Raw genomic sequence first — 14,570 nt, 5'->3', positions numbered from 1 at the left:
CCAAACTAGACCCCCTACAGTTCGCCTACCGACACAACCACTTGACAGACAACGCAATAGCCACAGCTCTACATATCCTCCTTACATTTCTATGTGCTTATGTGAGAATGCTGTTCTTGGACTACAGTTAGCATTCAACACCATAGTTCCATCCAGGCTTGACAAGAAGCTCAGAGACCTGAGCGTTGACCCTGCCTTGTGCAGCTGGATGCTGGACGCCCTATCAGATTGCCAGATGGTGTTAAGAGTGGGCTCCCTCACCTCCACCCCTCTGACTCTTAATACAGGAGCCCCTCAGGGCTGTGTACTGAGTCCCCTCCTTTACTCCCTGTATACCCCTAATTGTGTTGCCACCCACAGCTCCAATCTGCTAATTAAATTTGCCGATGACACTGCATTGATTGGCCCCATCTCAAACAATAACGAGGTGGCCTACAGGGAAGAAGTCATCTCCCTGACACAGTGGTGTCGGGAAAACAACCTCTCCCTCAATGTTGCAAAAACAGAGGAGCTGGTTGTGGATTACAAGAGGAATGGAGACAGGCTAACCCCTATTGACGTCAATGGATCTGGGGTTGAGAGGGTAAACAACTTTTAAGTTCCTGGTCATCCACATCACTGAGGATCTCACATGGTCTGTGTGGTGAAAAAGGCACAAAAGCACTTCTTCCACCTCAGACGGTTGAGGGTTTGGTATGAGCTCCCAAATCCTAAGAACTTTCTACAGGGGAACAATTGAGAGCATCCTGACTGGCTGCATCACTGTCTGGTATGGAAACTGTACCTCCCTTAATCACAAGGCTCTGCAGAGAGTGGTGCGGGCAGCCCAGCGCATCTGTAGTTGTGAACTTCCCATGATTCAGGACATTTACAAGGACAGGTGTGTAAAAGGGGCTCATAGGATCACTGGGGACCCAAGTCACCCCAACCTTAATCTATTCCAGCTGCTACAATCTGGGAAGTGGTACAGCAGCATAAAAGCCAGGACCAACAGGCTCCGGGACAGCTTCTTCCACCAGGCCATCAGACTGATAAACTCACGCTGATTTGAGTGTACTCTGTATTACATTGACCGTTCTATTTATTATAACTTACAGCTGTACTATGATTGCACATTGCACATTTAGACGGAGACATAACGTAAAGAGTTTAACTCCTCTTGTATGTAAGAAATAAAATCAATTCAATTCAATACCAACCTTTTAGTCTCTTTCAGCCTAGCATATGGAATCTACCTTCTTTTTTAATGTCCAGTGGGAAAATACTTCCAGGAACCCAGAGTGTGGGTCCAAAATATATACAGTACAGTATTTGTGCAATTTGGCTCAGACTTCACTTTCTTCAGCTGACAGCAATTCACCATTTCACCACCACCACCTCCACTACTATCCTCCCTTCCCAAAAGTACCAGCAATAGAATGTCCCATGGATAATTCATTAGCTTAATCTCCCATCATATTGTTCATATTGGCCTCTTTCAGATCTATGTTTCTTCTTCATGTTCTTGCCCATTCTTTCTTAGTGCCAATTGGCGGGCTGGGGTTTTGGATTATCTGTTAGTTTTTGTGTGAGGGAGGGATTGGGGGTGTTTATAGTTTGTGAGTTTTTGTTTCTTTTTCTTTTCATGTGGGAGGGGTTGATGTCTTTCACTCACCTACTTCTATGGTCTTCTGTATTCTGTGGCTATCTGGAAAAGACAAATCTCAGAGATGCATTCTGTGTACATACTTTGATAATAAAATGTACCTTTGAACACATTCACAGGCAAAGGTTGTTCCAGTTTCCTGGATTTGTAACTTGGATAGAGATTAGTACATTTCGCAACAATTACCTCAGATCAGTCCAACTCATAACAGAATTAGTTTTTCACAACTAATTTTTTTTATGTTTATCTGAGATTTACAAGTCATTGATGGATTGCTATTCTCAAGGTGGCAGATATTTATGAAAATGGTTCATTGATCCTCATTCCAGACACCTTCTGTGCCATAAAGATTGAAGGATCATTCATGTTTCTCTTCAGCATGGTGTTTCAATTAAGACACAATTTGATATTGGTTCTTGAAATACTATATGGAATATTCATATACAGTGAATTCTGATTAATTTGGCCATCAGTTAATCCAGCAGCTCTTAAAGATCAAAAACTAGTCGAGAAAATTGTCAGGACTCCCTTCATTTATTTGTGACACTGTGGCACTTAATTGGGACAGGAAACTCTTACTGAATCGTTTCTAACTATCATCAGTTGAGTGCACTCATGTGGCTGTTAGACACTACACCGTACTTGGAGCATTAGTTGTGTCTGTTTGTTTTCATAAAGTAGTAACTTTATGTAACTTAATGTAACTGATAGTTGGCAAGACAATGAGAACTGTTTTGCTCATGCAGTTTAAGGCATTCAGGTTTGTTGATGCCAGAAATGGCTGAGACTGGAAATGAAATTATTTCATTACTTCAACAAGTTAGGAACTATGAAGGATTTGAAGGTATCGAGAATCATCTTGATTGTTACAATGAGAACAAATTTGGAGGAAGCAGTCATCAATAACATTGCATGCAGACAATCCATTATCTGCACTAGGTGTCTGTGCTGGTTTTGTTCATTGAGTACACTGGATGAATTCCTTCATTGATAACTATTAGGAAATAATAGACAGTTTTATAGTACTGCAGTACTATTTGCAGTTTTCTAATTTGTTCTGTATTTCATTTAAATACATAACTTCTTACTCAGTTTGTCCTTTTATATCTTTAACTATTTCTATGAAACTAGCTAATTGAGGCAGCCACTTAATTGGGTCAAAATGTACTGATCCCAATGTGTCCCAATTAACGATTATCCACAGTACCATATTAAAAAGTTGTGTTTAATATTTATCTGTTCAATGGAATCACTCTGTTTTGCACAGAGCAAAGTGGAAAGTTTATAGATTCTCAGAGCTTTTCTAGAAATTCAGCATCCAACTAGCTGAAGTTCATGTTCTGAATTTCCACGGTGTGTGTCTAGGCAAGTACTGCTGGAGTCAAGCAGCAGATAGCAGTGAGTTCTCATTCAACACATTTGTTTGTTATTTTCTGTGCTGCTTTTATTTGCAGATTGGAAGAGGGGGCAATTTAATATTTTTCAGCAGTACTGATGAATAATTTATTGCTAACAGTTCGAATTAATAACGCAACCCTGAGCTTAAACAAAATACTGCTTGTTCAAGAAAATGACTTTACATTATACATGCTCAAATCCACCCCCTCTACTCTGATTTCTATTCAACTAATCTCAATATACACCTCTCTCCTAACTTGTCAGCCCTGGTCCCTTGCATCCCAGATGATCAAACTCAATACTTACCGTTGTCCACAAATTTCTTTGCAGGTTTGAGCCAGTATACTTTTGGCAGTCTTTGTATCTATTTCGCACCCCTTCCCACAGCCTCTGGTTCTCAGTTTATGAACTCTGCAATTCTGCCCTGCTGCAGCTGACGCCACATTGATGGAACTATTCAGTTGCCTCTAATAACACTTAATAATTCACACCTTGAACCCCTGCTGGTCTGTTTCCCTCCGGCTCAAAAAGCCACTTCATTTTCACCAAATATTTTTATCACCTTCTCAGCACTACAGCAAGGACCATTTACTTCCTTTTATCGAGCAGCTTGGGATGTTTTCTATGTCCTTGGGGGCTATACTAACAGGTACATTATTTTGATTAAGTTTCAGCAGAAATTTAAAGGAACTCATTCATATTATTGAAGCAAATACAGACTTTACCTTCAGCCATCTTGAATGTTTAATCCAAGTCAGTGAACCAGACACGGGAATGTGTGCATAAGACACCATGACCATAATGAATAAGTATTCCTTTACAGCACTGCTGGCACTAAGATCGTCATTTTGGTAACAGTTATTATACAAAAATACTTATTTTCAAACAGACACAAAGGGGAAATAACTATGGCATGGTCCACTGGACTCGCTACATTAATTAGTTCTTATTTGTGAATGACCAGTGCAGACCAGGACAACACCGTTTGAAAGTCAGGCTGTTCTGTTGAAAGCAAGGTGGTGATAAGAATAATACGATACATTTCATGTCACTGGATGAAGGAGAGCAAGTATATCACTGCCAATTACTATGTACCAGCTCCATTGATTAAATGATGTCCTCTGAGGACAATGCTGTGTTCTGCTGTACGGCCTCTATAATTCAATCATCTGCTGATACCCAATATCCAGACTCATTTGTAATAGTTTACATCGTGTGAGCTGCCTGAACTCAACCCTGTGTCCTGAAACTGGACCCAAGGTGATCATTGTTTTGGAAGAGAACAATTCCCAGGATGAGATTGTGCCTTCAGATACACAGGAGCTTAAAAAAAATAAGATTAATAGCATTAATTTGCAAACTCTTTCAAGGTGCTTAATAATATCTTCAGCTGAGTAGTAAGTTGATTAAATTAGAACTGATGCTCCCTCCATGGAGATTCCCCTGGCCTGTAGCTCAATATGATTATTCTATGCATGAGCCAACAAAGAGCAGATGTTTGTATTTAAATTGTGCAATATTTCGTATAATAGTCAAATGAAATGGAAATATGACCATCACAGAACAGGATCATATAGAATCAATGTAAATTTTGGCTTCAATTGATGGATAAACATCGAGCATGTAAAACAAAGTCACTCATCAACATTAAGGCATTGCAACTGATTCACCTTCACTACCCCAGCCTATTCGAGGAAGGCAGAAAGGTCTTTGGGGATTGGGATCTTTTCCTGACATCCAAGTAGACCCAGTGCAGTAACAAAAATGTTACTCCAAGTTTGGCACACACAGAAAAAGCTTAATTTTATGTACTTTGTGAAGTTTTAAACTTCAACAGCACCTCTGCTCACAACCTGCAGTTGTACCACTTCTGGGTTTAAACAATTGGTCCACATCCCTTTGCCCACAATAGGCAAGGAGCTACCTACTAATTTGCTGATGTTTTTGTTTCACAGGTGAATGGACACTTAGATTACATGAAGCAAATGGACACAATATTAAAGGCTGTAGGTGTGAAAACTAAGGACTGCCGCCTGAAGGACAAATGGAATATTAGCCCCAGTTCTGACCTGGATGAGAAGTGTGCAAGTAAAGGGGAGGAGCCTTTAGACAGCTCAGAAATCACGCCTGCTGCTGGAAAGAATGGGGCACAAGTGGCAATTGCTGAGTCCTCCAATTCCTTGTTAGAAGGTAATCTTTTGGGGTCACCAAAGACAAACCACCATTCTACTGGTGCAGAAGATTCAATGCCTGTGATACAATCTACACTTTCTCCTGTCAAAGATAGAACTACCGATCACGAAGTATTATCTGGAGCTTCTGAACTTGCCAGAGAACAAGAAAAACTTTAATTATAAATTGCAGATCTGGTTGTCCTGGAACCTGAATTAAATTGTTGTATCAGAGACAGGCAGAACTGAAAATCCAGGGGAATGAAGGTGAATACCACACACTGTCTTTGTTCTAATGGAAGATTGGACCAGTTGGTGATTTGTGCACGTTCTCTATGAAAGCCTTATTAATTAACTAACATAATTTAATTTTGGACTGGAATATTACTGATAACATTGCTGTATTAGAAGTGAGCTGCTAAGAAAACAGAGATCTCATGCTGTGGTTTCCTTTCCTGCAGCCTCCAATTTGGTTCAGAGTCAATTTAACCCCCATTTTGTGGCGAGTCAGCTGGTTCTTATTTGTAGTCCGCAAGAAGGGGAATTTAAGTCAAATTCATAATCACTCACCCACAGCTTCTGTTCTATATCCATTCCTCTGATATACAGAATTCTCTAATGAGAATTTATTGGATGTGGGGCTGGGTAGTAATCTCAGCCTTGTCTATGATCTTAAATAATTAAAACATTCTTCTGACACCTTGTCTACATTACTTGGAGTAGGCACTTGAGTAAGGAATTAGCTGGAATCCATACACCATGTATGACTATTTTCAAAGAGGAGGTGTCTGGGTACAAAAGAACATTCCACTGTAAAAAAATTCTGACATGAAAGGTGTGTGATAGCATTGAATCTGAGAAGATGGTATCAATGGGAGGAAATTCCAACCATCTCTTGTATCGGTGTGAAAAAGCATCGGAGGGGCAGTGATATCAGTAAAACAAGTAGCAGGCCAGATATATCAATAAGATCAGAAGACCATGTGTGTATACTAATATCACTGAGGCAAACATAATGTATCAGAGCGAAGAGGAGACAACCAAGTATTGGTAAGAAAGCAAACAGCAACTTTTCATATTAGGAAAGAGAACAGAACATTTCAAAATTTGTGAGAGAAGGTGGCAGATGCAATGTGTAGAAAGAAGATCAGTATTAGCAAAATTAATGAGCTGATTATAAATGGTGGTAAAATGAATGATGGCACTTGTGATTTTAAAGTGAGAGCAGGCCACCTTCATTGTGCATTGTAAGCCTGAAATTCCATAGGATGGTTAATGTGCAGGTGTAGATGTGTCCAAGCTCCATGTGTTCTATAGGGTCCCTCATGGAAGGCTCACCCAGAAGATAAAGATGCATAAGTTCCATAGTAATTGGTCATTTGGATTCAGAATTAGCTTGCTCATAGAAGATAGAGGATAGTGGCCATGGGACTTGATCTTTCTGCTGCCCTGTGACTAGTGGTGTTCCACAAGGATTCATACTTGGACCTTTGGAGGCAGTTTGTGATACATATATAGATGACCTGGATGAAAATGTAGATGAATGGGTTAGTAAATTTGCATAAGATATGAAGATTGGTAGTTTTGCAAATAGCATAGAAGGCTGGAAAAGGATGCAGCAGGATATAAACTGGTGGCAGATATGGGAAGAGAAATGGCATATGGAGTTTAACTTAGCCAAATGTGAAAATTTGCACTTCAGGCAACCAATTGTAAAGTGTCAGTACACTGTTAAAGTCAAGATCCTTACCAGTGCTAATATGCTTAGGGATCTTGGGGTTCAGGTCCATAGCTTCCTGATAGTGGTTGCACAGATTGATGTGATGATAAAGGAGGCATGTGACATGCTTTCCTTATTAGTCAAAGAATTGAGCTCAAGAGTTGTGAAGTTGTAACTGTATAAATCTCTAGTTAAGCCACATAAGGAGTATTGCATTCAATTCTGGTTGTCCCATTATAGGAAGGACATCGATGCTTTGTGGAAGAAATTTACCAGATATTGTATAGATTAGAGGGTGTTTGCAACAAGAAGAGGCTGGACAATCTAGGGATACTTCCTCTGAAGGGGTGGAGACCGAGGGAGATTTGATAGAGGTATATAAGATTATGAGCAGTGTGGGTAGAGTAGACGGCCAGTGTCCTTTTTCCAGGGTAGAAATGCCTAATGCCAAAGGCTGTGCATTTAAACTGAGAGGGAGTAAGTTCAAAGGTGTGTTGTCAAGTTTTTTTTTACACAGAGAGTGTAGTGCACTGTTGGGTGGTGATGGGGGCATTCAAGAGGTTCTTAGATAGGCACATGAATGTGCATGAAATGAAAGGATATAGACATTGGACAGAAAGGATTAATGAGTTGGCATTTAATTAACTAGTTTGGCACAACATTTTGGACTGAAAGGCCTGCTCCCATGATGGTCTGTACTGTGTATAATTTTAAAAATTCTGATCTTTTACTATTCACATGATCTTTGAAAGGCCCTTTCTATGAATTCATAAAGGAAGATCGTCAGTTATATGAAATATTTTGCTCATTCATGGTTACACTGGTTTCATTGCATTTAACAATGAGAAGGCATTCAAGAACAGATTCTCACTATGGTTTCCCTAATAATATTTATTTAAGCATGCATGATATTTGCAATGTGTCGATGGGAAGGAATGATGGATATTTTGAATTAGGCTGTTCACCACGAATGTGAGACATCTGCACAAACCTAAGGTCTATAGATGGATGATTTCTGACCTCTCATTTAATATTTTTAAGCAGATGATGTAGTGTTTCCTCGTAAGTCCATTACTCCACCCTGTCATTTTGAAGAGTTTCTTACTAATGGACAAAAATAACACTGAAGTGATAAAGCGTAAAGGGGAATGCAAATTTTGAAAAATCAATCAGTGAAGTAATAAGAGTATCCTTTGTTGCATGAAGTGTCAAGTTGTGAATGTGAACAAGCCACCTGTGGAATTCAAAGAAATAAGTCTCTGGCTCTGAAAGCAAATGAGATGAGATCAAGATGATGAAGATGTTAAGGGTGGCTGCAGTTACTGTAATGATTAGTATTATTATACAGTTTGCTTTTATAATATCAGTGATTCATTGCCAAACCAGACCTTGAAACTACCTTTTGGTGGTGTTTCAAATTTTAATGCATTCATGTGACTTTTTGTTTGTAACATTTTCTCTCAGTAATGGGTAAAAAATGGACAATAGAGGAAGTACAAAGGATGAGTCTGATTTTTAACCCTCTGGCTCCTTTTTGCCTCTGTGTGTGTGGCTCTCTTGCTTCAAATGTAGCATGTCCTGGACATTATTAAGAGCCAGGTTGGAACAGGTGAATTTTGCTCTCTGTACTGGTTTTACCTGTGCTAGCTTGCCAATGAGCCACCAGTGCTTCCGGAGCAAAAATAATTGATATTACAAAACTCCACAAATGACAGATGTGTTGACAATCACAGGGAATAAACAGAGAATTCACTCACATAAAAATATGTCAGCATCGAAGTACTGATGACTGAGGTATTACACCCAGATTAGTCTGAAGAGTTAAATCCCAAAATAGTTTCGTTTAAAAAAAGTAATTGATTTGACACACGTGATGCTGCCTGACCTGCTGAGTGTTTCCAGCAGCAATCCACCATCTTTCCTGACTTGTTTCCTCATATTTCCAGTATTTTATGATTATGCAGACCCGCGTGTTGTCCTTCCTACTGATTCCACCTCATGCCTGTGGATTTGCAAGATTTCCAAGCGATCGCTGACACTCGGAATGAGTTTTTCTATGAGTAGGACCCAGACGAAGCCATCAGTTTGGGCACGGGATAAATCCAGGTCAGTTGAATGCTGTCCACAGAAGGGGACTGGCTCTCCGACTCTCCTTTTCCCCCGCCCCCCATCTCTAGTCAGTTGAGTACCTCCTCACTCCCATTCCTGAGAACGTCCTCATCTCTGGTTACTGTGTAGAAGCGGTAACTCTAGTCCATTGGTGTGTTCAGCTGGTTTATGTGGAACTCTTGATTCGTCTGCTCTAGATCAAAGAGATGCAGCGAATCCACCCCCGTGGTGTCCTTGAACTCGACCTCAGTTATCTTGTGTTGGCCGCCCGGGAGCGTGATCTGATCTTTTGTCTGGTTAACGGATTCGACCGAGTCCGTTTCCGGTTGAAGAACCAACATGTTCCTTAGAGTCAGGCCCAACCGCGGGCCACTGTAGGAGTTTCTCATAGTGAAGGAGACGACGCTCGGCCGCCTCTCCCACCAGCGCCGGGAACACGGCAGGGACTTGGCAATGGCCCGCTTGAAGTCTCGCATGAAGAGAGGGTAGATGATGGGGTTCATGGTGCTATTGCAGTAACCAAGCCAGGTGAGCACATCAAAGAGTAGGGCTGGAATGCAGTCACAAACCGCCTGTGGGACAGACAGGACAGAGAACGGCAAAACAGAGTCAACAGAGTGGGACACAGCGGCGAGCTCAGTGAAATCTCGATGTACATCAAAATCCCTAAAACCGGATTAATAGGGGTAAACTGATTGTTAAACTTGCCTGAAATCATCGATCGTGTAAGCAATGGCATCGACCGATGCGGGGGGGGGGGGGTTGGTTAAAATTAGATTAATTCTAGAGAGGAGAGCTGGAGCTACAGCAATTTGAGAGTAACATGATCGGAGAATCTTAAAAGATTGTTCTTTGCAACAGAAAATCCAAGAGCGTCCCCGTCAGAAATGACTACTTGGAATCGCTCGCTATGGCCAAGCACTTAGTTCCACAGAGTACGTTTTAAGTTTTAAATGCCACCCGCAATGAGCATGTATGGGTAGAAACAAGCCGAGACGGGGGTGGGGTATTAGCATTTCGAGCAAATGCATGGCAGAGGGTAACGACAGAAAGCATGATAGAAGGAACGCAGGTGCGTGCAGGGCTTGTCAGGTATTCGGGGAACAAAAGGCTTATTTATTCAATGTCTCGGAATAGCAACTCTCCCAAATTTAATTCTGGACTTAGTGGGGTGGATTACACCGCGGCGAGTGTAATGTTTCCACAAGTATTTCCTGCCACCGTCGTCGCTTGCTGACTCAGTCGGGATTTTTGTTGAGCTATGAGTTTGGCTTTTTGATTCATGGCTAGGGTAAGGAAGTAGATGAATTATTTCAATGTAGGAACCCAGCCCATTCGTCAGTCACAGTACAGTGGTGAGCTGCAGAATGGTTAAAAGAGGCCACGCAGTAACTTTGAAATGCGAGTTCTACGGGCAACTGGAGACACAGTGCCGGAATCTGGAAAAACAAACTATCCCCCCATAGATGCTCCTCGACCCGCTGAGTTCCTGAAGCAGATGGTTGCCGGAGCGGAGGGGTGTTCGTGCCCCAGGCCGGACGCATGCTCACCTGCGTGACATTTGCCACAAAGAACGGCAGCCAGGCTACAAAGAACATTCCCAGTAAAATTCCCAGAGTCAGGCTGGCTTTCAAAGCCCTTTTACTGTGTTTGGTGGTAAATTTTCTACCGTCGCTGTCTCCTGCTGATGCATTCCGAGCTCTAACCTGTAAGTGAGAACAGCGACAGTCAGCTCTGCCTGTTTTGAAGGTGGGCAGTTGCTCAAGGAAATCCGAGTGGTTAATAGAAAACAGTTGCAAAATACAGTGACCAAAAAAAAAACAAGTATCCCTGCTGTAGCTCCCTATTCTTGGACGGAGGGAGAGCATGGGGTTCTTGGTCGTGACCATTACTTCGAATCGGTTAAGAATTTAGCAAATCTTCCCATTTAAAAAAAAGATCAAGTGGTGAATGTTTTTCTCAAGATTTCCCTGGGTTGAATTAAGCCTGATTATGGTTGCGACTGAGAGGAGGAACACTTTCTAGGATGCGGATCCTCATGGGCCAGAGTGCCCGGAAAAGCACCTCCCTGCTCCACGGTTGCCCGGGGTTTCGTTCTCCCGGCGGGCCGGAGCGGGCGGGAGCCCCTGGGTTCAGGTCGCTGTCTGTGGTGCTGAAAGTTAATGCCTCGCGCCGGTGGACAGCCCGCGGCTGCTGTCGGAGCTGATCTATATCAAGTTCAGTGCCCGACAGTACCCCTGCTCCCATGGCACTCGTTTTCCGAGTTCACAGCTGAATAAGTTCTATAACCCGCATCGTAACAGCGGATAAGGAATTAACCGCATCCCGCTCAGACAGATTACTTATCAGGTTCGAGGGAGGAAACCCGGTCTGAACCTAGTGCAAACGATGCCCTTTGCCCTCAGTCTGTTCTGTTCACTGTTATCCCGGGGTTTACAGCAAGGGTATCTGTAACGGCAACAGAGCTCACGGTAGTAAACCAACTATTGTCAGCGGCTCCCTTACCTGCGCGGGGTCATCAGAAGTGGTGACCACGTTACTGGTCAGAGAGGCCACTTGCACAGCTTGTCTCCGGGCAGCCAGCAGGATCCGACAGTAGGTGAAGGAAATGGCTACTGAGGGCAGGAAGAAGGTGAGGCAGGAGACAATGAGAGCATAGGGTAGGCTAACCAGGAGTCTGCACTGAGCGCCGCGCACTTCCACCGCACGACTGGAGTTGAAAGCCTGGTTCTCAAAGTCCATTTCATGCCACCCCATCTCAATGGGCAGGAACGAAGCCAGAGCGGCCAGAGTCCAGGTAGTGAAGATGAGGAAGAGGGCTCGGCTGGAAGTCATTCGGAGCTTGTAGTTCAGAGGAGACGTGATGAGGAGGTATCTGTCCAGGCTGATGACACACAAATTCAGGATGGATGCGCTGCAGCACATCACGTCGAAGGAAGACCACACTGAGCAAAAGTCACTGTCCAGCACCCAACTTCCGTACAGCTGGTTCAGCATAGCCGGGGGCATCACAACCAAGCCGACCATCAGATCGGACATGAAGAGGGAGACGAGGAAGTAATTAGAAGTGTTGCGCAGGGAGCGCTGCGTAAAGATCAGCAAGATCAAAAGGAAATTGCCGGCGACGGTCACTATGCTGATGAGGCAGAGGAAGGCTGCGATCCACGCGCTGCCCTCTTGGGCCTCACGCTCGGTGGAGTTTCCCTCGGCGGTCGCTGCCCTTTCCATGTGGATGGCTGACGAGACTCCGCGGCAGTGGGGCAAAAGGCGGCCGTCCCGCTGCTTGGCCGGCGGACAGAGCCAGGCAGAGGGAGTGTGAGAGAGGGAAGACACATGCAACAGTTCCAACTACCGGCGATGTACACGTTCAGCGGGGCTGCATTCGGCGAATGATTTCCAATTACAACTGCGGCTCAGCGATGTGTGTAGAAAAGTGATGGTGATGCGCAGGACGAGCGCCGAGTGCCTGCGAGGAGCAATGCATAAAACTGAATTCATTTGTCATCCCTCGACAAATCTGGAGTAATTCGACCAAAGGTTCCATTCTGTGTCCCGGTGGTTTTATTTGCGAGAAGGGAGGGAATCCGAGTGACAAGAGAATTATTAACGAGAACCGTCCAAAGTGAAAGCTCTCCTTTCGTAGGTGATTTCGCTAGTCACTTCCTGGAGGCTTCGGTGAGTTCAGGAGTCCAGTCTCGCTGAGTGTAGTCTTAACCGACACGAGTGTATTGCAAATGAGCGTTCTGACGAATGGGAACACGGAGTAAGTCAGCTTTTGTGTGATCCCTTTACTTCCAAAAGAGTTGGGATGCTCTTTCTCGATGTTGGGCAGTCGTGAGTCAGCGATTTGTTGCGATATCACGCTTTGTCCAGTCAGGTCACCAACCTAAGCTCAGCTATAGCATTGCCGAGAGGGGAAAAACGCAGCCCAACAGCACGAGGGTGTGACGGACTTCCTCCATTTTATAAAATGTTGTTCATATTTTAGGATCTGGGCACACTTGGCAAAGCCAGCGACCATCACCATCTCTCAATGCCCATGAGCAGGCTGTTTCTGCTCCGTAAAGTAACGGAGCTTTCCCCCCAAGAGTCTGGTGAACTAAACTCATTTTTTACAACAGTCCAGTCATTTCGTGGTCATTGGTGAACTAGCTCCAGTGGGTGGGTCACATTGTCCACAGGCAAAACTGGACACTCCAGCCTCGGCCATCACTAGAGGCTCCCAGGTGGACAGGGAAAACATTCATATTACGTTCTCAAAGATTCCTTGGCAAATTGCGATATCCTTGTGAATGACTGGCCCATGACTGCTCAAAACAGAGGAGTAGCCAAAGGCATTGAGAATTTCAGTCCCTTCCAAGGAAAGAGGTCACATAAAAACTGCGGAAGGACAATTCACCATGCACTGCTGAGCACTTCCTACATACCCATGTCAAAGTCTGTGAACCTCATGCTGATTGTCTCCTATCCCAAGAGTCCGCTGAAGGAGATTAGGGATGGGAAGGAAAGTTTGTATGAACTTTCCAATTGTATTTCATCCCCTTCTGTCATATCACTTCCATGTTGGTTCATTCATTCTTCTCCTTCTTTTCCCTCCAGGTCTAAGTATTTTTAGAGTATAAATAATAAGCGTCAGTACAGATTCTTGCCCAGATTTCCAGTACCCCTACTCCCCATTACACCTCACCCAGTGGATAATAATAACTATCTGCCTCCTGCTACCCACCAGCTCAAGGTGAATCCCAAAATTCCCTCTTGCCTTTATCTCCAAACATATGTAAGACAAATCTGCCCAGCAGCATGCCACAAACACACTGGAAAATTATGGATCACTCCCCACTCTTCTCTTCCATTCTAGGCTGTCCCTGCTTGCCTTAATAGCAGTGTGCCAGATGCCATGCTACCAGAGATATTTATTTAAGACTGGAGGTTATTTAGTTCTTCTTTTCCTAGAGAGTAACAAGTCTATGAAATGTGTTGCTCACTGGTATGATGGTAGTGGCTGATGACGGACCGAGCTGAATAACCTTGCAACTGGGAGAAAGATAGAATGATATTGAATTTGATCATTACTGTAAGTCAGAGAAGGATTCTTAACTCAACCTGATTATTTATTTTTGGTGGGGATTACATACCTTGAAGTAGCCACATTGAGAAACAATAACAGAGACACATCTGAGGAACAGGTATGAGGGTGGCTAAGATTAGGTGAGTCCAGAGGAACCATAATGGCCTGATTATTATGTATGGATCATGCTTGATTACCTAACTGGTCTTGTCCTTCCCATTAATACTGTAGGTTCATGATTAATATCAATGATTTGACTCAGGGAATCAAATGTCAAATTTCCCACCCTGCTGAGGTTACACCTGGTGGGGTTGTCATTGAAGAAAGGAATGTAAAGAGGCTTCAAGGGGGCATAAAAATGCTGACTGAATGGATCTGAATGTAGAAAGTGGAATATAATGTGAAATTACCATTTTGATACACAAAACAGACGTACAGCATATCTTTAATGGTATGTTG

The 14,570-nt window shown here is 43.3% G+C and overlaps 2 protein-coding genes across 3 annotated transcripts in view; one reads left to right on the top strand and one right to left on the bottom strand.

The window, feature by feature from the left end:
• tmco4 (transmembrane and coiled-coil domains 4) overlaps positions 1-5,913 on the top strand; it is a 90,627-nt gene extending 84,714 nt beyond the window's left edge. Inside the window, exon 14 of the mRNA XM_059951982.1 lies at positions 4,999-5,913. Within this exon, the coding sequence (XP_059807965.1) occupies positions 4,999-5,394 (396 nt within the window). The 3' untranslated portion in view covers positions 5,395-5,913. The remainder of the gene's footprint in view (positions 1-4,998) is intronic.
• Positions 5,914-9,135: 3,222 nt separating this feature from the next.
• htr6 (5-hydroxytryptamine (serotonin) receptor 6) lies at positions 9,136-12,306 on the bottom strand. Of its 2 annotated transcripts, none has more exons than XM_059951645.1 (3): positions 11,524-12,306; positions 10,594-10,724; positions 9,136-9,615 (listed from the first exon to the last, which is right to left on the bottom strand). In XM_059951645.1, the coding sequence occupies exons 1-3, from the start codon at positions 12,269-12,271 to the stop codon at positions 9,184-9,186; spliced, it is 1,311 nt and encodes a 436-aa protein (XP_059807628.1). In that variant the 5' UTR covers positions 12,272-12,306; the 3' UTR covers positions 9,136-9,183. The 2 variants fall into 2 exon arrangements, with proteins under 2 accessions (XP_059807628.1, XP_059807627.1); XM_059951644.1 differs by having other exon boundaries at positions 10,594-10,749; positions 11,549-12,306.
• Between the last annotated feature and the right edge of the window lie 2,264 nt (positions 12,307-14,570).

The sequence above is a fragment of the Hypanus sabinus genome, chromosome 27 (assembly GCF_030144855.1).
Source record: "Hypanus sabinus isolate sHypSab1 chromosome 27, sHypSab1.hap1, whole genome shotgun sequence".
In the NCBI taxonomy this organism is placed as follows: Eukaryota; Metazoa; Chordata; class Chondrichthyes; order Myliobatiformes; family Dasyatidae; genus Hypanus; species Hypanus sabinus.
This window is presented reverse-complemented; position numbering and strand designations above follow the sequence as displayed.

Coding starts and splice junctions, on each gene's coding strand:
- htr6 (XM_059951645.1), bottom strand. CDS start 12,271: ATGGAAAGGGCAGCGACCGCCGAGGGAAACTCCACCGAGCGTGAGGCC. Junction 10,725..11,523: donor GGAGCCGCTGACAATAGTTG/GTTTACTACCGT, acceptor ATGCATCAGCAG/GAGACAGCGACGGTAGAAAA. Junction 9,616..10,593: donor TTGTGGCAAATGTCACGCAG/GTGAGCATGCGT, acceptor TCTGTCCCACAG/GCGGTTTGTGACTGCATTCC.